The following is a 23,533-nucleotide window of genomic DNA, read 5'->3' as shown; positions in this document are numbered from 1 at the left end:
GGTTGGGCTTAGTGACTTGCTCCTAATGAATACAATATGGGAGAGGTGACAATGTGTGACCAGGTCATAAAATACATCACACTGCCCCAAACGTGCTCTCTCTTAGATGACTCACTCTGGGGAAGCTAACTGTGTGAGGAGGAACCGCGGCCTCCTGCCCACAGGCAGCATGTTGGGAGCCACCATGGAAACAGACCCTGCAACCCGGCCAGCCCGCAGATGCCTGCGGCCCTGGCTCAGGAGAAACCCTGAGGCAGAACTGTCCAGCCAAGCCACTCCTGGATTCTGACCCCCAGCCTGTGTGTGAGAGGATGCTTACTGCTGTCGGCCCTAAGTTTTGGAGAACATGCTGCACAGCTGTAGATAATTCATACAGCCCTGCCCGCTCTCTCTCAGCTCTGTGCCGTGCTCCCTCTCCCAATACCCTTTCTCCAGCTTTTAGAATCTAGCTCTTTTATCACTTTGAGGAGGCCCTTATTTGGTTGGTTTATAAAACCATTTCAACTATCATTTCTCTAACTTCTTTCCCCTTTGAACACTTGTATGCCTACCTGATCCTATCGCTCATTTAGCCTTTATTCATGCCTTCCTGTGCCCCCTGTGTCTCTCCTAAAAATAGCATGCAATCCTTCCTGACTGCAGTCAGCACACTGTAATTAACATGCTCAGTAAATATTGCTGAGAAAATGAACAAACCACATACACACCTGGAACTGTACTTGGTTTGCATAAGGCATGGACTTGCCGGAACCGGTTTGGCTCAATGGATAGAGCGTCAGCTTGCGGACTGAAGGGTCCGGGTTCGATTCCGGTCAGGGGCATGTTGCAGGCACATCCCTGGTGGGGGGTGTGCAGGAAGCAGCTGATCGATGTTTCTCTCTAATCAGTGTTTCTATCTCTCTCCCTTCCTCTCTGTAAAAAAATAAATTAAAAAAAAAAAAAGCATGCACTTAGAGCCACATTGTCTCAGGTCTGATAACTTACTAGCTCTTGTCCTTGGGTACTTTGCTTAAAAGCCCTTAAGCTATTCTTTCCTTAGTGTTTTTAAATAAGAATTCTGTCAGTACGGACCTTAGAGTAGTAAAGATTAAATAAAATGATTCTTGCAAATCCCTTAGCAAAGTGACTAGCAAAGAGAGTGAGCAACAAAGGTTAGCTATCATTATTCTTATTAATCACAAAATACTTGCTGACATTCTGGGTCTCTGAAAGACTCTAGATGTTATCAAGAATCAATCTAAATTAATACAAAATTCTACAAACTAAAATAGAACTCATGCTTCCTATTAAGATCATTTTTAATTTTTTTAAACCTACTCTTAACTCAATGGAACTACAGCCTGAACTAATTGTGGAGTGCAGCTTTGACTTTTTTTCCTCTTTGTCCTATTAAGATATTAACTTCAAAGCTTTTGTGGGAATACTTAATTGCTTGCATTCCTTAACAAGCAGCCACCATCATAGTTTCCAGATTCACTTTTAACCTTTACAGTCCTGGAAAGGCATATAAGACAACCTTACTAGACATATAAACTTACACAATCTCTGGGATAATACAGCTATATATATGTGAACATGCTACATGAAAGCAAATCAAGTTTGCACATCAATCAAATAGAATCCAATAGAATAAATCAATCCAATAAAACATTGCTATGCCATATATCCTGGGGGCAGAGGGGTGACCACTAATGCTATTAATTTTTTAAACTTGTTTATAGAGGTATAATTGACATATAACATTATATTAGTCTCAGGTGTACAACGTAATGATTCAATATTTGTACATATTGTAAAATGATCACCACAGTAAATCTAGTTACCATGTGTCACCACACAGTTACACAGGAAAGTTTCTCTTGTGACGAGAACTTTTAAGATCTACTCTCTCAGCAGCTTTCAAATATGCAACAGTGTTATTAATTATAGTCACCATGACTTCTTTATTTTATAACTGCAAATCTGTACTTTCTGACCACCTTCACTCATTTTGCCCGCTAGCCTCTCCCTCTAGCAACCGCCAATCTGTTCCCTGTCTCTGTGAGCTTAGGGTTTTTTCATTTATCTGTCTTTTCTATCTTAATGCTATTCAAAGACTGAATTACAGGTGTTTCATGAACTCAGAACATTTCTGAGATTGTATTTTATAGTTTATATATATTCTTAAGGTGTCTTACTAAAAGGTTAAATATAACAGATGCTCTTTCTTCCTAAAAAAATAACCAGAGATCTTTTAATAAAAATCTAATATAATAATTTTCAATCACCAATTTATTAAAAAACAAACACACATTTTAATTGTGTACAACATCCACTGGAATTAAAAAAAAAAATCGCTTCATTCAAATTCTTAATTCTCTATTCCCCCACAAATACACCTTGAAAACTTTAGTTTTTGAAACATTCGACATCCATCCATTCACTCTTCATTTGATCTAAAACATCATACAACCTGAAATAGAAACAAAAAAGACTGGGAAATCAGCTTGTTTATTCCACCTTATTGTCACACAAAAGTACAAATAATATTCAGTGCAGGTGCTAGTTACCTTAGAACTGCCAATCATGCTTGTTTATAAACTGTGATTTCAGAGCTGTCAATCATGTGTGTTGTGACAAAGATGCCACTGTAGAAATAATGCTTTAAAGATGTACTCTTCATAAACACATTAAAAAATAAGTGGACTTCACTTATAAAATTGGACTTCAGCCCAGCTGGCGTGGGTCGGTGGTTGTGCATCAACCTGTGAACCTCAGAAGTCAGGGTTTAATTCCTGGTCAGGGCACATGCACAGGTTGCGGGCTTGATCCCCAGTAGGGGGCATGCAGAAGACAGCCAATCAATGATTCTCTGTCAGAGCTGTTTCTATCTCTCCCTCTCTGAAATCAACAAAAATATATTTACAAAATAAAACTGGACTTCAGGATTTTACAGAAATGTATACCATTCATGAAAAATCAAAATACAGCTTAATGAAAAGATTTAGAGAATTTGACCCTTTAGCCAAAAGATAAGCATGGTTTAACCACAAGGATTTTATATTTCAATATTTTATATTTCTAACTGATAGTAATCAAAAGTATTATGACCATGAGTGGGAATGAGAGAATCAAACCAATCTAAATCTGGCATTTTAATTTTTGAAGCTGGCAAAAGTATCAATATAATACATCCCCTCCCCGACTTACCCAACCAATACAACCCAATTTACTATCCACTTAGTCATTTACGTCTGAAACCAAACATCATTCCTTTCACCTCATGACCCACAATCACTCAGTCACCAAGACCTGGGCCTTCTGTCCCCTAAACTGCTAACGAAAATCTTCTTTCTTGATCCTCAGGCGTAATTCATGGAATTCTCATCATGTAATGAAGCCAAGGAAGCCACCCGAGTTCCCAGCAGAGCCGGCTCTTTCTCGCTAAGTATTCTGCAAGCACGGCTCCCTCCCACCTTCCACTTCTATCTCCTCCTTCACCACCCTTTACAACTCAGTCCATGTTAGTTCCTCTGGGAAAGCTCCTGGCAAAGCTGATAGGTTCAGTGACCCCTCTTCTCCAAACCCCGACAGAAGCCAGGAAACCTGTTTTATGCGTATGTTCACTCTCTGTCCCCACAACTGAACCGTCATCTCCCTGAGAGCAAGGGTGGCCTTCAATCTGTGCATCGCTAGCATTAGACACACAGGTGGCTCAATAAATACCTGCTGACTCCATGAAAAACTGTACATAACCCACTTTACATAACCCACTTTATTTAAAAATAAAATAAACAGCTTAATTCTTGAGACTCATAAAATGTATTATAGGTATAGCCCATGCCAACCAAAGTAATCAACACCATAAAGCAATATTTTGGACTTAACGATGTTCTTAAGAAATTTACTGATTTACTTACAAATTCACTGTAGGAATCGGTAGCACCTCAAATTGGTACCACTTGCGATCCAATAATCCATGTTATTTTCACTACTGGTCCTGCTGGAGGTGTTAAGGTCTCAACCACAGTATCTGCTCATGTCCAAGACACTCAGCACCTGACTAGTTCAGCGCATACTGTTCCGATATGTGAGAAACCCTATGGAGAGCTCAGTGAACAGTCGTCAACACAGGCAGAACTGCAGCCTCAGTCTTCAGGAAGTCAGTTATCTGGTGGCACCAAGTCGCCACAGAACCCATGCAGAGTCTAGCTGAGGACTGCTGGAGCTGCCAAAATGCACGCTGACGTCCAAGTGCACACACTCACCTAGAGAACAGGCTGCAAGGTTCTTACACAAGCACTAGTTGTTCTTATTTTTTCAGCACAGCAAACTAGGTAACCAGTTTCCCAGGCATTAGAAATTAAGAGGTCTAAGCTAAAAATGCAAACACAGGGGCAGCAACAGAAAAAGAAAGATGACACCCATAGGTGAAACACAAAAACTACATAACTGGAGGTTATATAGTTAAGGAGCAGTAATTCTATATATTCGAATTATGATACAACACAGAAATTAATGTTTATTACTTTAATCCTGGTCATCAAAAACAAAGACCAAAAACACAGGTTAAACTACTTTAGGTCTAGCAATGTTCAAAGAAAGTAGATGACACCTTATAAAAAGAATCAATCTAATAATTTAAAATTAAGTATTACATCTATAAAGAGTCAACTTTCTACTCTTTGTAGAATAAACTTATCATTCCCAAATAACTACAGGGTTGCTGACTCTAAGCTACTAATAATTGCCAGACATTCAAGGTATCACTATAATTATGATAAAGCATTCATTCTGAAACAAAACCTGGACCCACTGTTCATCAGCTAATTGCTGGTAACACTATCCAAGCACACTATGGACACCACACCGAGGGCCCCGGTGTACCATAACCATGGACACCATAACTAAGGACGCTGTAACAGGTAACCTACTGTTCGTTAACAGACCTCCATCGAGCTTCATTACCACATGCCCTCAGGGCCCCTGTATTAAACTGGTTCCTATGTGAGACTGTTTTAGGAGGTTTTTGAGATATTAAGAACTCTATATTGTAGGATTTAGAGAATAGCACTTGAGAGTGACGAGAACATTCCCGGCATTGGTTATACACAGCTCTAAGGCGGAGCCTCTGCCTTGGTAATAAGCAATTGTATGACCGGAATGCTTTATGCTCGGAGACTCATTTTCTTGATTTGGTAAATGGGAATAATAGCTTCCACTTTCTATGCTTCTTAAGGAAGAATAAATCAGATGACATACCTAAAGTCCAATGTAGATTTTAAAAAACCCAGCTATCATGATTATCACATGGGATAGGGAAAGGGATCTTAATCCACATTAGGACAAGTTTGGGAAGGTGTATGCTATATTATTGACCCAGGAAAAACGTCTAAAGAAAAGGGCAGGCAGCTACACATAATGGGCAGAGTGTTTTATATTTTTAAGTAGCAGAAGCTCTCTGGCTCACAGGAGTGGTTCATGGAAAAGTAGACTTTAGTGAGGACTTGTTAAAAAGTATTCTCATATGCTGCATAGACATTACTTAGTGACTAATGCACATGTCCGACTGTGGGGCCAGGCCTGCTCCCGAGTAGAGGCTCACTCCCTGGGGCCTGGGCTGATCTCCTGGCACAAACAATCCCCCACTGCAGGGTCTGCAATGGCCAGAGGCAGCTATTTCAGTGTAAAACAGGGACAGAAGGACATTTGGAAAGCAATTTCTTCCAGATTTCTATGATCTAACCCCTCCAATCGTTATGGTTTATTCGTTCAAATTCAGTAACAATTTTGTTTAAAGGTAAGCACCTAAGCTGCCACCTCGCACAATTTCAAAACAACAACTAAAAGACAGAACGGATATCATCCAAAACCGCAGGAAAGCTGGCGGAGTGGGAAATCTACAACTGAAAGAAGGAGAGAGACTCACGGATCAGGGGAGCCACACAGCGCTGAGGTAGGGAGACGCTCACGCAGAGAGGAAGGGCGGCCGAGTGCCGGGCTGGCGGGAGGGGAAAGGAAGCCTCTGGCCGCACTGAACCCCAGATCCAGCTGAAACCCCGTGGACCCAGGCTCATACGGGTGGAGTCTGGACTGCAGAGAAAGGCACCTGGAGACTCAGAGACTGGGAGACTGGGGGAGCTGGGAGCCACAGCGGGCAGGGTCTAGAGCAGGTGTCGGCAACCTGCGGCTCAGGAGCCGCATGCGGCTCTTTTTGTTAAGTGAAAAAATCCTTTTTTTCTTCAGATTGACAGCTAACTGCACGATCCGGTATATAGCATTAAGGTAAGAAACAATATATGCAGTGTTATATTTGTTTTAAATGTCGCAATGGTTTTGCGGCTCCCATGTGTTTTTTTTTCCTTCGAAAACAGGTCCAAGTGGCTCTTTATGTCTTAAAGGTTGCCGACCACTCTAGAGGCACTCGCGCGCGTGCCAGCAAATGCGCGCAGAGAGGTCTGACTGCGGAGGCTGCTGCGACCTCTCCATAGCGGAAGGGGTCGGAAGCTCCAGACTGCACTGAATCCCAGTTCCGACTGCCCTGGGATTAAATATATTATACAGAGACCCAACCCAATTCTGGGCGAGCCCCTGGGGCACCCACACTCTTACAAGGGGAATCTAGACTGTCAGGTGGAAGGATCCATGGAAGGCAGAGGTCTGAGGTGTGCGCACAAGGGCAGGGCTGACGGGAAGCCAAGACTGTCAGCTCAGCCCTGAGACTCCGCCCCATCCAAGCTAAATGTACTTTTCAACTCTTCACTAAAACTATTCCCACTGCTTTGAGAAGACATGGATCTGGCCCCAACTTGGCAAACTGGCATTATGAGAGAAATTGGCATATTTTCTGTCTTTTTTAAAACCACCAACTAAAGTTCAATAATCTACCTTTTGAAATATCTCAGCTTTATGGAATCACTATTAAAGCACTTGGAAATGACTATACTTACTCTCCATCCACTTCTGGTCTTGTACACACACAATGAAACTTGCCACCAAAATCGATGTAAAGATCATTCTCCACAATGTGAAAGATCCGCCCAATGACGACTTTATCCTTGGCAGGTCCCATCTGAGTGAGCGGAGAATGTCTCAGCATGGATGCGAAGGACTCCACGCCTTTCGGAGAGCCCTAAATAGGAAAAGAGGTATTTATGTGCATATAATTCAATATAAAATACAATATGGTGGGTATAAAATCTTACTGGGGAAATTTAAAAGTCAGTTTGCTGTATATTTCCATGTTGTAGCAATGGAAGAGATTTACACAGGATTTTGCTTTAAAAAGCCAGGTATACTCTTCAACTTCATTTTTTCCTTTTATTTTGTGAGGAGGAGCCAGGGTGGCCGGGTGGCGGAGTGGAACCGGGACTCTGAGCGGGTTTGGAGTGGCCTTGGACAAAGCCTCCTGCCTGGGAGGAGGGGGGTCTGAGCCTGGGAGGAGGGGTCCCAGGAGGAGACGGACTTACTCCTAGTACTGACCACCTGCAAAAACATGCTTCCCCCTCAGCCTAGGGAGAGTGACTGTTCTTGTAATACAGTGTTCACACATTAAGATAAAAATGATTAATCCTGCAATTAGCAAGCTGAACATGAGCTCATAATGCAATATTTTTAATGGCTTGACCCTGTTATAATTTTATTCAAAGGAAATAGCTTCTTTAATTGTTTTGTGCTGTCCGTTTCTAGTTGTTTCACATACTGGAGTTACTGAGGGATGACTGAACGAATAATGCAGGCCGATTACTTTTTTAAAACTTACATTTTATCCAAACCTATTCCTGGGCCTGAATTCTGGAGGCAACAAATACCTTATTTGAACATGCCATTCCAACCTTTACACCAAGCTGCCATTCTGACCGGGGCCCAGAACAAGACAAGGCTCTGCAGCAGCTCCAGCCACCAGGCAGCTCATCTACTGCTCGGCCTTTACAGCCCGGCATGGAGGGTGGGGTGGGGGCTGGGGGTGTCGGTCGGGGTGCCTGGGCGTCTGTGCCTCGTGCCACGCAGAATGGAGGCTGACAAGCCTCTCCAGGTGACTCTCGGGTGACTGAGGACAGTGGTGAAGGCAGAGCCACACTGAGCAGTTCACTTGAATGGTCATTTTGCCTGGACAAAGACAGGGCCAAGGTATGAGTCTATGCTGATTTGTGTGAAGTGCCTCGTGATTCTGCTGGATGGTCAGGGATTTAGAAGGAACATAATTGGAAACTAGATGACAGGTGGTCTGGGAAAGACAAGTAGCTACCACAGATCTCTCTGAATGGGCAGAGTGGAGGAACGACTGAGTCACACGGGGATGATTTCTCCAGCAGAGAGGAAGCTAATAATCAGGGGATAAGATAACCAGCCCCGTGGACATCAGTCAAGCTCTTTCCCCTCGCAAATGGGTTCAAGTGCACAGTGGCCTGGCAGCAGGGATGTGCTCCTGTGGCGGGGCCGGGGGGAATCTCACCATGTCCTGGGCCACCGGACAACTAGACATTTCCCAAGGCTGCAGGACCCTGAACGTGTGGGATGGAGGTTATGTATGGATTCAGAAACACTGCCTCATACCCACCCAGCACTGCTGAGTGACCCACCGCCACTAAGCTTCCAACACAGCCGCACTCCCAGGAGGACCAGCCAGCCACCTGGGGGCAGGATGGTTACACAGGGCCACTCTAACTGAACATATTATCACTGGAATAGACACTCTGAACATGGATTTGCCTTCCATGCCCACAAAGCTTCCATCAAAACCACCATCCATACACTAAGAGAATTTCACAGTCATTGTCATGATATGCCACACAGCAATGCTTCTAACCAAAGAAATCATTTTACAAGAAATGATGTAGGATAATGGGGTTGGTCTTTCCAGTGCTGGGCCTGACAGACTAGTGAAATGATTTTTTTAATTAAACTTCCTATTTTGAGACCATTGTAAATACGCATGCATTGGTAAGAAATAACACATGGAGATCCCCGCACCTTGTCCCAGTTCTCCCAATGGTAACATCCTGTAAGACACAGTATAATATTACACCATAGCATTCGGATTTCATACAATTTTATCACATGGGAAGGCTTTATTTGCCACCACAGTCCAGTTGCAGGACAGTTCTAGCGCTACATTTTGCTCTCCATCTCCCTTCTACCCACCCCATCCCTAATTTTCAGTAACTATTAATCTGTTCCCCATCTCTCTAATTTTGTCATTTCAAGAATGTCACTCAAATGGAATCACAGGGTCCGTAACCCTCTGGGACTGGCTTTTTTCACTCAGCATGATTCCCTTGAGATTCATTCAAGCTGATGTGTGAATCAGCTGCTTGTTCCTTTGTATTGCCAAGCAGTATTCCATGGCACAGATGGACCAGTTTAACCACTGATCAGCTGAAAAGATATTTGGGCTATTTCCAGTTTGGGCTATTACAAGTAAAGCTACTGTGAACATCTGTGTACAGGTTTTTATACGAACCTAAGTTTACATTTTTCAGGTATCAATATTCTCTGCCTTGGTTTGCACTTATTTTCTGTGAAAACCCAATGTCTCAACAAGGCCAAGACACCTGTTGAGCATCCTACTCTTAGATGGGGCATCTACCAATCATGCATCCTCTGCCAACTGCCAACACCAGAGTACCCAAAGCTTTACACTGCATCAACACTGTTGAATTTTATTCCCAAATCCCTACCCTACAAACCAGGCTCCTTTATTTCCCATTATTTAATCCTGATCAAAACAAACCCAAGAGTTGTAATCATGTTACAAAACTTAATGTAAATAAAAAATTTAATGTGACATTTAAAAGTCAAAATAAAACAAAGCCTACACACATTAAAAGGATAACAAGGCCCTAACCAGATTGGCTCAGTGGATAGAGTGTCGGCCTGGGGACTGAGGGGTCCCAAGTTCAATTCCAGTCAAGGGCATGTACCTTGGTTGCAGGCACACCCCCAGTAGGAGGTGTACAGGAGGCAGCTGATCAATGTTTCTCTCTGTCCCTCTCCCTTCCTCTCTCTATAAAAAAAATCAATAAAATATATATTTTTTAAAAAGGAGAGCAAGATTTTCAAGCAAAAATTAGACTCAAGAAAGATATAAAAACAGTAAAAGCTAATGCTAATTTGAGAAGTTATAAGAGTCTGCTGCTTAGAAATAAATCATATGATCACCCACAAAACAAATACACGCAGAATGTATCGACTTTTTCTTTTAGGAAATGTACAGTATTATTTATAAACATTTTATTGATGTTGACAAAAACTTACTTTCCCTAGAGATTCATATCTACTTCAACACACTTTCATTATTTTTGTATTAACTGGTCATTTCTTTTAAACACGCTTTAAAAATGTTAGATTCCACTTTGAAACTAAAGATTTCAGAAGATTTTTATTACAAATTCAGAAATAATGCTCCTAGAATTCACTAATGCAAAACCAGCAGCACTATGGTTACACACAAATATTTTTCATCATTCCGTTACATATTAGTTTTTTAAATATTGATATAATTTTTAAAGTTGTCAATATAAAATTGGTGAGAAAACAAAAGGTTAAATAAAACTATTGCTACTACCTGAATTTAACAGACTTAAAACATATTCAAGCTGAAGCCGGTTTGGCTCAGTGGTAGAGCGTCGGTCTGCGGACTGAAAGGTCCCAGGTTCGATTCCGGTCAGGGGCATGTACGTTGGTTGCGGGCACATCCCCAGTAGGGGGTGTGCAGGAGGCAGCTGGTCGATGTTTCTCTCTCATCAACGTTTCTAGCTCTCGATCTCTCTCCCTTCCTCTCTGTAAAATATTAATAAAATATATTTTTAAAAAAAGAAAAAAAATTCTTTAAATAAGCTATATTTTAGCCTTTCCCAGTAAATCAGATATATATACACACACATATATAAATATAAATATCCTGATTTAAATATTCTGTGATCTGGGATATTCCACGATTTTGAAATAAAAAATGACAATAAAAATGTTCATGAAAAAGTGAAAAGTAGCACAACTGGTGTGGCTCAGTGGTTGAGCATCGACCTATGAACCAAGAGGTCACAGTTCGATTCCTGATCAGGGCACATGCCCAGGTTGTGGGCTAAATCCCCAGTGTGGAGTGTGCAGGAGACAGCCAATCAATGATTCTCTCTCATCATAGATGTTTCTATCTCTTTCTCCCCCTCCCTTTCTCTGAAATCAATTTCCAAAATAAAGGAAAAAGTAAAATATTTGCATAAAATCTATCACTCAAATGAAACTATAAACTGTCTTGTAACATCAGTATTCCAAATAAACAAGCTAAAATAGTAAATGTTATTCTTCATCTTAAAATAATAAAATGTTCTATTGTGTGGTCTTAAAAACTCTTGCAAACCATTTTTTCAATGTGCTGAAGACTAACATGCCACCCTCTATCCTTAAAAAACAGTAATACTCATAAAGCATAAAACCTATCTCTGCTCAACTACTGCCACCTTGTGGCTATAAAAAGGGTGATGAGCTCCCAACCAGCTCTAAAATCTCTACCAACAAGGAGGGTAAAGGTTTAAAAAAAATTTTTTTTTAATATATTTTTATTGATTTTTACAGAGAGAAAGGGAGAGAGATAGAGAGCTAGAAACGTCGATGAGAGAGAAACACCGACCAGCTGCCTCTTGCACACCCCCTACCGGGGATGTGCCCGCAACCAATGTATTGATACATGCCCCTGACCGGAATCGAACCTGGGACCTTTCAGTCCACAGACCGATGCTCTACCACTGAGCCAAACCGGTTTTGGCTAAAAAAAAAATTTTTAATAAAAGAAATAAGAAAAAGGTGTCAAACTTAAAAAATAGCCTTTGCCGGTTTGGCTCAGTGAATAGAGAGTCGGCCTATGGACCAAAAGGGATCAGGTTCGATTCAGATCAAAGGCACATACCTTGGTTGCAGGCTCCTCCTAGGTCCAGGCCCTGTAAGGGAACATGCAGAAGGCAACCAATCGATGCATTTCTCTCACATAGATATTTTTTCTGTCTTTCCCTCTCTTCCACTCTCTCTAAAAATCAATGGGAAAAAATATCTTTACTCCTCGGTTGAGGATTGATTTTTTTTTTTCTTTCATTTTTTTAAAGGGTGAATTCCTAGGTGAGGATTTTTTTAAGTATATATGTATATATACATACACACATTAAAAAAATGATATACATACACACATTAAAAAATAATAACTAGGGTGTCTATATGTTGGTCACAAAAATGAAAAGAACTTGGTTCCTACCCTAAAAAAAGTGAAAAAAAACAAAACTTGCTGAAGAGACAGATGCATAAACCAATATTAAAGGTAACGAGGCAAGGGAAAGAGAAGTGGGTAAATGGGAAAAGGGTGCCTACAGACATCCACACAAAACAATGGCATTTCATGTCATTTAAACTTGAAGTCCACAGAAATTTTGAGGATAAGGAATACATGATTATATTCCTAACTGCAGGAGAAAGTTCCTTTTAAGGATAACTTGTTTGGCTCTTTCTGAATAAGATCTACTTCTTTTTTAAAATATATTTTTATTGATTTCAGAGAGGGAAAGAGAGAAAGAGAAACATCAAGGATGAGAGAATCATCAATTGGCTGCCTCCTGCCTACCCCTCACTGGGAATCAAGCCCATAATCCAGGCATGTGCCCAGACTGGGAATCGAACCCTAACCTCCTGAGCCATGCCAGCTGGGCTGAATATCACTTATTTCTGAGGTGTACACACAGATACATAAGTCTGGACTTTTAGGATAAGAATTAAATCAATGGGTATAATTTCAACCACTGAACTGTATAAATTTAATTCCAATTCAAATCAACAAATATATATTCAATCCCTACTTATGTGTAAGGCATTATGCAAGGAATGAAAAGGGTGAATAATGAATGAGTCCTGGCCAGAGTTGCCCAGTGGTTGGAGCGTCAGCCTGCTCACTAGGGCCCAAACCTGGGTTGCAGTTTCAATGCCCGCCCTGGTCAGGATGAGTTTGGGAGGCAAGCTGAGTGTGGCATGTGTCTCTCTCACATAGTTTCTCTCTTTCTCTCTCCCCCTCTCCCTTCCACTCACTAAAAAAATTAATGGGAAAAAACATCCTTACTCCTCGGGTGAGGATTGAAAATTTTTTTTCATTTTCTTTAAAAGGGTGAATAAAAATGACTCCTAATATAATACAGAAAAGAGGTTAAAACAAATCCATAATGACTTCAATATAACTTAAAGAGTTATGTGTGTACCATACAGATAGTATAAAACAAAGCCCCCCACATTCAAAAGGAGTTTCATCTGGTTGGGGAGATGGCAAAGGCCTAATTAAAGAGACAGCTTTTCCAATGGAAAAGCCAGAAAAACAAAAAGAAAAAAAGATCCAAAAATATGAAGATAATGTAAGGAGCCTCTGGGACAACTTTAAGTACCAACATCCAAATTTTTGGGGTGCCAGAAGAAAAGAGAATGCAAGATACTGAAAACCTATTAGAAGAAATATGACAGAAAACTTTCCCCACCCGGTGAAATTAATAGACTTACAAGACCAGGAAGCGCATAGAACCCCAAACAAGAGGAATCCAAAGAGGAACACACCAAGACACATCATAATTAAAATGCCAAGAGCAAAAGACAAAGAGAGAAAGCAGCAAGAGAAAAACAGGTAGTTGCCTACAAGGGAGTACCCATATGACTGTCAGCTGATTTCTCAACAGAAACTAGCAGGCCAGAAGGGAGTGGCAAAAAATATTCAAAGTAATGAACAGCAAGAACCTACAACCAAGATTGCTCTACCCAGCAAAGCTATCATTCAGAATTGAAGGTCAGATAAAGAGCTTCACAGACAAGAAAAAGCTAAAGGAGTTCATCACCACCAAACCAGGATTACATGAAATGCTGAAGGGTATTCTTTAAGAAGAGAAAGAAGAAGAAAAAGGTAAAGGTAAAAATTATGAACAACAAAAAGACATCAAATACATACCTACCAACAAGTGAATCTAAAAATCAAGTGAATAAAAAGTCTGAAGAACAGAATGGACTGGTGAATATAATGGAATCAGGGACATAGAAAGGGAGTGAACTGACAATTCTCAGGGGGGAGGGGGTCTGAGGGATGTGGGAAGAGAATGGACAAAAGTCTTACACCTATGAATGAAGACAGTAGTAAGGGGTAAGGGTATGGGGTGGGGTGGGGAATTGGGGTGGAGGAGAGCTATGGGGGCGGGCGGGGGGGAATACTTGTAATAATCTGAACAGTAAATATTTTTTTTTTTTTAAAAAGCCACTTACAATACCCCACATGGATAATGGGCTGAGGCAACAGGCACTGTCACACACTGTAATGGGAATGTAGCACAAACAGGCTCTATCAAAATGCGTATACACTTTGACAAACTGTGTATACACTTTGACCCAGCATATATTCCATAAATATGCAAAAGTGTAAATGTTCACTGTAGCATGTCTGTATTAAAGGGGGAATAAAACAGAAAAACACCTAGAAGCTCATTAATGAAAGCCTGGTTAAATAAATTATGCCATGGAATACCAAGCAAATATTTTTTTCAAAGAGGTATATACAATCAACATATATGTAATGAGAAAAAAAATATTTGAAGTTATACATACTTAAGTAAAAATAGCAATTTTCAGCAACAACTAAAATATACTGCTCACTAAGTCTCAGGCACTTATGTTTTTTTACATAATGAATTCATTTAATCTCAATAATCCCATGACATAGGTTTTTCTTTTATAAAAAAGGGAATGAGCCATACTGGTTTGGCTAGTGGGTAGAGTGTCAGCCTGCAGACTGAAGAGTCCCAGGTTCAATTCCAGTCAAGGGCACATGCCTGGGTTGCAGGCTTGATCCCAGGGGTGGAGGTGGGGGTGTGGGAGCTGGGAGGGGGCTGGCATGCAGGAGGCAGTCAATCAATGTCTCTCTCTAATCATTGATGTTTCTATCTTTCTATCCCTCTCCCTTCCTCTCTGAAATCAATAAAAATATTTTTAAAGGGATGATACGCATATATATTAAGTAATTTTACAAGGAAATACAGCTAATAAATAATAGAACCATAATTCAAACCAACATTTGCTGGATGCAGAATTTAGACTCTGAAACAGTAATAATGTACTTCAAAACTGTACTAGCCAATTTGTGTGTTTTTAAGTATAATTACACTTATACTTAATGAGCTTATCTATAATAATAGAAGTGTAATACGCTAACTGGACATCCTTCCAGACAACCTTCCAGATGAAGCTGGGACTGCAAAGGCTGAGCCCCTTGCATGAATTTCATGCATCAGGTCTCTAGTCTATATATTAAAAACCTAAGCAACCATTACGGCAGGATGACTAGTCGCCATGATACACACTGACCATCAGGGGACAGACACTCAACGCAGGAGTTGCCCCTTGATGGTCAGTGCACTCCCACAGGGGGAGCACCATTCAGCTAGAAGCTGGGCTCATGGCTGGAAAGCGCAGCAGTGGTTGCAGGACCCTCCCCTGCCTCCGCTGCAGGAGCGTGGTAAGGAAAAAGGGATCCTGGATTGCCAGAGGATGTCCAACTGCCAGCTTAGCCAGCAGGCAGACAGTCCCTGAGGAGTCCCAGACTGGAAGAGGTTGGGGGCTGGGCTGAGGGACCCCACGTAAGTGCATGAATTTCATGCACCAGGCCTCTAGTCTTACCCAATAATAGACAAACATGTAACTTGACTGTATCTCCCCTATGCCACCAGCCAATCAGGAATGATATGCAAATTAACCCAACAAATATGTAAGTTAATTTGCATACTCAGCCACGAAGTGACGGTCTCTCAGGGGATCTGGCAGCGTGGGAAGACAGGGCCGGAGTGGAAAAAGGAGGCTTCCAGAGCAGAAAGAAGTGGCTCCGAGGCTTGAGTGGAAAGGGGCTGGGCCAGAATGGAAAGGCGGTGCCAACAGCCAGAGAAAAGAAAGCCCCTTCTATTAATAGTATGAATCTTCCTGCATCAGGCTTCTCTGGAAACTGCCATTTTAAAAATACAGGAGGAACTCAGGAAGATGGCAAAGTAAGTAAATATAGCACTAGCTGCCTCCCTCAACACAAAATTACAACTAAAATACAGAACAACAATCATTTAGAACCATCTGAAATTTGGCTGAATGGAAGTCCCACAATTGGAGAAGTGAAGAAGAAAGCACGGAACAGGCAGATCCGACACCGACATGTGGTGTTTTTTAATGGGGAGGGATGGCTCAGTTGTGGAGGCCTCCAGTGAGGAGCAAGGGTTCCCAGCCCCAGACCAGACCTCTCAGCCCAGTTCCAGTGCTGGGAAGAGAATCCCCATAACTTCAGGCTGTAAAATCCAGTGGGGATTGTGGCTGAGTGACAGGGAGGCTGCTGGAGATCCAGGAAGTTCCTCTTAAAAGGGCCGGCACATGGACTGACTCAGGCTCATCCCTCTGGGCTCCATGCTGGGGCAGCAGTGTGAAAGGAACCTGGGGCCTTCAGCGAGGAACTGGATAGATAGTCTGGCATTAGGGCAAGTACTCAGGCTGCTTTCTCCCAGACAGGGGTGCTCACAGAGTGCACTGTTCCTATGCTGACATGTTCCCCATCACAGAGCTGACTTGCAGGCTCCATATCTGAGGCTCCATCAACCTAGATCGCACTGTTCCAACCACCCTGAGACCCCACCCACCCAATTTGGTGCCCTACCCAAGTTGTTTGTAGTAGCTTTTCCATATGTCCTGGCTCAGACTTCAGGCTTTCCTAAAATCTCTCAAACAAGCAGCACCTGGAGTAAACATGCCTATCAATAAGAGGCCCAAGGCCCAGCACTAACAGCAAGCTGCCTTGCTTCACAGTTTGGCCTCATCTAGACACTTCCAAACCCAACACAAGTAGCAGCCATCTGCAGGTTGCTCTGTAGCTCCTGCTGGATGGTCCCAGGCAGTGGCTGACTTTGCATCTCCCAGGAGGCACCAGAGCCAGTGTACCTGGTGGACAGCTTCAGACCATACCAGATTACAACTCTACACATCCATGAGTGACACATTCAAGGTGTAGACTCAGTAAGTACCAAAGCCCCACTAAAGCAAATTCTGCTCCACAGGAGAGTCTCCTGCACGGCAGCTCTTCTGCTGTAGTTGCAGCTGGTCTTCACAGCCAATTGGCCTGGAGCTCAACTCCTCCAAGAGACGCCAACAGTAATCAAAGTTCAACTACAACAAGACTGTGCACACAGCCCACACAGGGGTGCACCTAGAGTGTCCAGCTCAGGTGACTGGAAGGCTGAACCACTGGGTCCCGTAGGACACCTACTACACAGGCCACTCTACCAACTCCAGGAAACCTACTACATAGAAACAAACACAGAGCAGCAGCAAAAATGTGGAGACAAAGTAACAGGTCACAAATGAAAGAACAGGAGAAATCTCAAAAAAACTAAATGAAATGAAAGCAAACAAACTACTAGATACAGAGTTCAAAACAATGGTTATAAGGATAATCAAAGGTCTTAATGATAGCTTGTCAGAGCCAGCAGGAGCACTGCTCAGCATTGGCGCTCTGAGTTGTTCTGAGTCCATATACTCTAAATTCTTCCAGACTATCCCAGGGCTGGTTCCTTCTCGAACCCTGCCCACTGTACTAATGGTTGGGAACTTAGTTCAAGTTCCACCTTTATCCTCTGCTCACTGTGACACAGGTCAATTCTCAGTGGTGGGGCGGACAGAGAAGCCATGAGAGGTTGTGGGGATACAAGAATGGGTCTTTATTGCAGAAGCCAGTGGCCATATAGCCATCAGACAAGACAGTTCTCCACAGCAAAGTCCATACAACAGGAAGGCAGCCGTACACCGGCTGGTGAATAGATACACCTTTCCCACAAACAATTATATGAGCAGCTGCATGCTGCCTCTAGACACCTAGCTTTACACAGCAATAGTACCTGAGCTCTCCCTTGGAGCTTCAGCCTCTGCAGCTTCTCCTGTCTTCCTTGCCCAGCACTCTGGCTGGTTAACATGGTAGCTATGTCTGAGCTGTCTGTGAGCTCTTAGCCTTACATCATAGCAGTATCGATTCTCAGCTCCCCATCTGAGCTCTCTAGCCTCTCTTGCACACATAGAAGCAACAATCTCTCTGTCTGCCACCTCTGCTCCTTCATACACTCTGCTTTGCCCAGCTGCTCTCTCTAGCAGACTCCTATCAGTTACCTGTATATTATTCCAGAGACAAAGAAGGCTAGCTGCTGGGTTACATCAATCACTTGGGTTACAGAAGAGCACAGTGTGCCATGTGTCCTTGCACCCACTCGGTATCTTAGCCTGATTTTGATTCCCAGGTTCAGAGTGCTTGGACATCCCATTTGGGCTCAGGACAGAACAGCCTTGAACATCCCGGTGTATGAATAACAAGGCCTCTGTGCTCTCATTGGTGTGGTTCCCACAGAGCAGGGGTCCTCAAACTTTTTAAAGTGGGGGCCAGATCACGGTCCCTCAGAGAGCTGGAGGGACGGACTATATGAACTACTAATTCCTACTGTAACACCTCGGCTGCGCTCACTGCCCAAAAAACCTGGCGGGCCGGATCAGACTCCTCTGTGGGCCGCATGTGGCCCGCGGGCCATAGTTTGAAGACCCCTGCCACAGAGCTTCAAAAGGCTTAGTGAGAATATCAAATACATGAAAAAGGAACAGTCAAAAATTAAGCATACACAAACTAAAATAAAGAATAAATTACAGGGATTCAACAGTAGAGGGTTCTGAGAATAAAATCAATGATTTGGAAAATGAGGACGCAAAAAAACACCTAATCTGAGGAGCAAAAAGAAAAAAAAATAATCCAAGAATATGAAGATAGTGTAAGGAGCCTCTGGGACAACTTCAAGCACACCAACATTTGCATAATGGGAGTGCCAGAGGAGAAGAAAGAGAGCGAGATACTGAAAACCTGTTTGAAGAAATAATGACAGAAAACTTCCCTTACCTGGTGAAAGAAATGGGCTTACAAGTTCAGGAAGTGTAGAGAGTCCCAAATAATAGGAACTCAAAGAGGCCCACACTAAGATCGTAATTAAAATGCCAAAAGTTAAAGTCAAAGAGAGAATCTTAAAGGCAGCAAGAAGAAAGCAGTTATCTACAAGGGAGATTTCTGATTTCTTGACAAACTATGCAGAACAGAGGGAGTGGTAAAATATGTTCAAAGTGATAAATAACAAGGACCTACAACCAAGATTATCCAGAAAAGCTATCACTTAGAATTGAAGGTCAGGTGAAGAGCTTCCACAGACAAGAAAAAGCTAAAGGTGCTCATCACCAAACCTGTATTACATGAAATACTGAAGGGCATTCTTTAAGAAGAGGAAGAAGAAAAAGAAGATAAAAAATATGAACAATAAAATGGCAATCCTATATAATAAAATCCTAATATGCAAATCAACCAAATGGCAGAACAACTGGCAGAACAAAAGGCACTGACCACCAGGGAGATGATCAACACTGGGGCTGCCCCTTGGTGGTCAGTGTGCTCCCACTCAGCAGGGATCAGGCCTAAGCAGCAGACGGACTTTCCTCGAGGGGTCCCAGACCACGAGAGGGCGCAAGCAGATAGAAGCCTCCCCCCGCCCCCATGCACTAATTTCGTGCACTGGACCTCTAATAAATACATATTATAAACAACTGAATCTAAAAATCAAAATAAACAAACAAGGAATCTAATAAACAAACTGATAAATAAAATAGAACCAAAGGCAAAGAAACATGGAACAGACTGAGGAATCTCAGAGGGAAGTGGGGAGGAGAAGATGGGAAGAGATTAACCAAAGAACTTATATGCATATATGCATTACCTATGGACATAGACAATATGGTAGTGAAGGCCTCGGGTGGGGCAGGAGCAAGGTGGAGGAGGATAATGGGGGGGTGAGGGGGAGAAGCATTAGTGTAATACTCTCAACAATAAAGATTTTAAAAAGAACAAAATATTTTTTTAAATTTAAACAATACACCCTCTAGCCTTGAGAAAATGAGTAAAAGAGAAAAGGGAGCTTTTACATATCCCACAATAACTTTCAGTGCTATTTAAATTATTTTTAAAGTAAGCAAATATTACTTAGTAAACTTTAATTTTTTCCCCAAAAAAAATCTTGACCACAGAGCCCACCAGGCGGAGCCAGCTGCTCGTGTCCGCAGGTGGCTGCCCGCACACTGAGGCTCTCGGGTGCTTGTAGTTGGAGGTGACCTGCGAGGGCAGGAGGAGAAAGTAGTTGGTGGGCCCATCCCTGACTCACCAGCTGGACGGGCACACTGAGTCTCGGGCTTCCTGTGGCCTCAGGGTGCATGCCCTCAGACCCACTCTAATGGATATTGCTAAAGGGGCGGTTAGGGCAGGGGGACAGGCTGGAGGGAGTCAATGGGGAGAAAGGGGGACACGTGTAATACTTCCAAAAATAAAGAATTTTTTTTTTAATTTCAACCACACAATAAAGAGGAATTTTATTCATCTTGTAATCTCAGGACACTCTTCAATTAAAAAGATCTAGAAATTTCAAAAAGTAAAGTGAAAGCCCTTGCACAAAGTTGACTCTCAACACCTAATAACTGCTCATATTCCTCATCATAAACATGTCAGGAAAGCACTTCCAATTAACGTTAAAATTCAAACAAGTGTGTGTTCAGTTACCTTAATACTCTTAAAACTGTTTTTGATCAATTATTATTTTGGATGAGCTCATAACTGTACTATTCGCACTTGCACAACTGTTTTTGAGCAGTCACACAGATATCTCAATTGAAGTTCAAATATGCACTATGTATACTATTCATTCATTCATTCCTTCAGCAAACATTGGCAGCCCACAGACTGAGAGTCAGCACTATGCTGGATGCCGGTCATTTCTCCTATAGTCCAGGACACCACCAATCTGTATGTGAGCTATTTGGTACTGGACCCAAAGAGATAACACAGAAACTGAGGCTGTTTTATATATTTATACATATATATATACAATATATACACACACACACACACACACACACACACACACACTTAACATTGCCGGACATCCAATTTCACGTCTGCTTAATCTAATAATTTTTTAAGTCTGGTTTGCATTTATGTTTACTTCTTCCATTTCATTTCTCTAGTAATTCTATCGTATTTACGAAAGTATTGCCAGGGTCATATGGGAATTTTTTTCTTGTCATTTACAGAAAAGTGAGGCCCTGACAGCTTAGATTGCTTTGCCCAAGCTCATAGAGACTAATTCTCTCATTCACCTACCCACTGAATTAACAGACATGAAGAACCTTGCACGCCTGGCACCAAGCATCTCACTGGAGCTACAAAGAGCCAGCCTCTCTGGCGTGAGTCCGATTCGCCTTCAAGACCAGGGGTCGCCCTAGACCGCATCAGACGGCAGCGCAAAGGTCCAGCACGTAAATGCCGCGCAGAAACTACAACAGCGCGCGCTCTGTTCAAAGTGTCCAGAGCGCCGAAACCGGTTTGGCTCAGTGGTAGAGCATCGGTCTGCGGACTGAAAGGTCCCAGGTTCCTTTCCGGTCAAGGGCATGTACATTGGTGTCCAGCACATCTCCGGTAGGGGGTGTGCAAGAGGCAGCTGGTCGATGTTTCTCTCTCATCCATGTTTCGAGCTCTCTATCTCTCTCCCTTCCTCTCTGTAAAAAATCAATAAAATATATATTTTTTTAAAAACAAAAACAAAAACAAAAAAACAAAGTGTCCAGAGGGCCCAGAAGCAAGCCCGCTGGGCTTCACTCCCCGCCCCAGGGCCCGCCCAGGACCTCAGCCCCGCCCCCAATCGGGGCTCCGCGCTCCACTCCCCGCGCCAGGCCCCGCCCGCGTCCCGCCCCGGGCTCCGCGCTCCACTCCCTGCGCCAGGCCCGGCCCCCATCCCGGGCTCCGCGCTCCACTCCCTGCGCCAGGCCCGGCCCCCATCCCGGGCTCCGCGCTCCACTCCCTGCGCCAGGCCCGGCCCCCATCCCGGGCTCCGCGCTCCACTCCCCGCGCCAGGCCCGGCCCCCATCCCGGGCTCCGCGCTCCACTCCCTGCGCCAGGCCCGGCCCCCATCCCGGGCTCCGCGCTCCACTCCCCGCGCCGGGCCCCGCCCCCAGGCCCCGCCTAGACCATCAGCCCCGGCCCTCACCCCAGGCTCCGCCCCGACCCCGGCCTAGGCCCCGCCTCCACGTCACTGGCGCAGCTCCCTTGACTCACCCGCGACGGCCCGAGCTCCGCCTTCCGCTGCAGCTCGGAGTGCCGCTCCAGGGCGCTCGCGAAGCCGCCTGGGCGCGCTGTGTCCTCCGTGGCCTCGGAACCCTGGCTCCCGGAGCCGCTCTCAGCGCCCGAGCCTCCATAGGACCGAGAGGAGAAGAGCACGCGCAGGAAACGGCTCTCGGCAGTCACGGCACGGGGCCGACACAGCGCGGCCATGACGGCTCCAGACCGAACTCTGCCCTTCGACCTCTCCGCCCGCGCGCAGGTCACGGGCGGGGCTTCCGCCGTCCCGCCCACCGACCGCTCCGCACTAAGTGCGCGCGGGGTAGTCGGCGCATGCGCGGGTTGGCGGCTTCCCCGGTTGCCTGGCTGCGCGAAGTCCGTGGCTGGAGGCCCGGTGCTGGCCGCGGGCCGCTTCGCTCAGCGGGGAAAGCGTTCTTCGTCGCCCTCCCGGGCACCCCGTGGGCCTTGTCCTGCTGCAAATGCTGTCCCGCCGCCTGCGCGTGTGCCCGGGGGGCCGCAAGGCTCGTGCCCCCGCTCTTCAGGTCTTCGTTGGAACCCCAATACGCACTGTGGGGCCCCGGGTATTCGCTGTTCCACTCGGCACCTCTTAATACCCCATAGAGTTGACTTACAGCAATTCTGTTCATCGTCTGCGCCCCCTTTTCGCAGTTGGACGGCCACGCCAGCCGCAGACCTTAGTGAAATCCTGCTCCCAGTTGGGTCTCTGCCTGATCCCGTTAGTTTAAAAAAACACGAGTCGCCGAAACCGGTTTGGCTCAATGGATAGTGTAGGCCTGCGGACTGGTCTCGGGTTCGATTCCGGTCAAGGGCATGTACCTCGGTTGCGGACACATCCCCAGTGGGTGGTGTGCAGGAGGCAGCTGATCGATGATTCTCTCTCATCGATGTTTCTAACTCTATCCCTCTTCCTCTCTGTGAAAAATCAATAAAATATTTTTTAAAAAATAAAAAAAAAACTTGAATCTTCCCAGAGGCCCTACCTCATCCTCGCTCGTGATTTTTCTCCGTGTTTCTTCCCCAATGTTAATCCACAGGTTTTGCCCACACTCTTCAAAACCGAGCCCAATACCATATTGAATAAATGTTGACAAATTAAGCTGCCCAACCATCTTCTACCCCAGTGTTTCCCAACCTTCTCTCATGATGAGAATCACCTGGTGGAGTTGTTAAAACACAGATTCCTGAATCCCAACTAAGAAGTGCTAAACTAGAATTTTTGAGAACATATAGGTAAAATTGCATACCTAACTTATTGCTCTGTATATAACATCTGTCTTAGAGCACTAGTTAAGTATACAATTTTACCTATATGTTCCCAAAAAT

General features: G+C 43.9%; 1 protein-coding gene across 1 annotated transcript in view; it reads right to left on the bottom strand.

Annotated features, from left to right (window-relative positions):
• MRPS28 (mitochondrial ribosomal protein S28) overlaps positions 1-22,487 on the bottom strand; it is a 73,651-nt gene extending 51,164 nt beyond the window's left edge. Inside the window, exons 1-2 of the mRNA XM_084864332.1 lie at positions 22,187-22,487; positions 6,930-7,111 (exon numbers count right to left, since the gene is read on the bottom strand). Of these exons, the coding sequence (XP_084720458.1) occupies positions 6,930-7,111; positions 22,187-22,402 (398 nt within the window). The 5' untranslated portion in view covers positions 22,403-22,487. The remainder of the gene's footprint in view (positions 1-6,929; positions 7,112-22,186) is intronic.
• Positions 22,488-23,533: the final 1,046 nt, after the last annotated feature.

This window comes from Pipistrellus hanaki (assembly GCF_964339955.1).
Source record: "Pipistrellus hanaki genome assembly, chromosome: 17".
Taxonomy (NCBI): Eukaryota; Metazoa; Chordata; class Mammalia; order Chiroptera; family Vespertilionidae; genus Pipistrellus; species Pipistrellus hanaki.
This window is presented reverse-complemented; position numbering and strand designations above follow the sequence as displayed.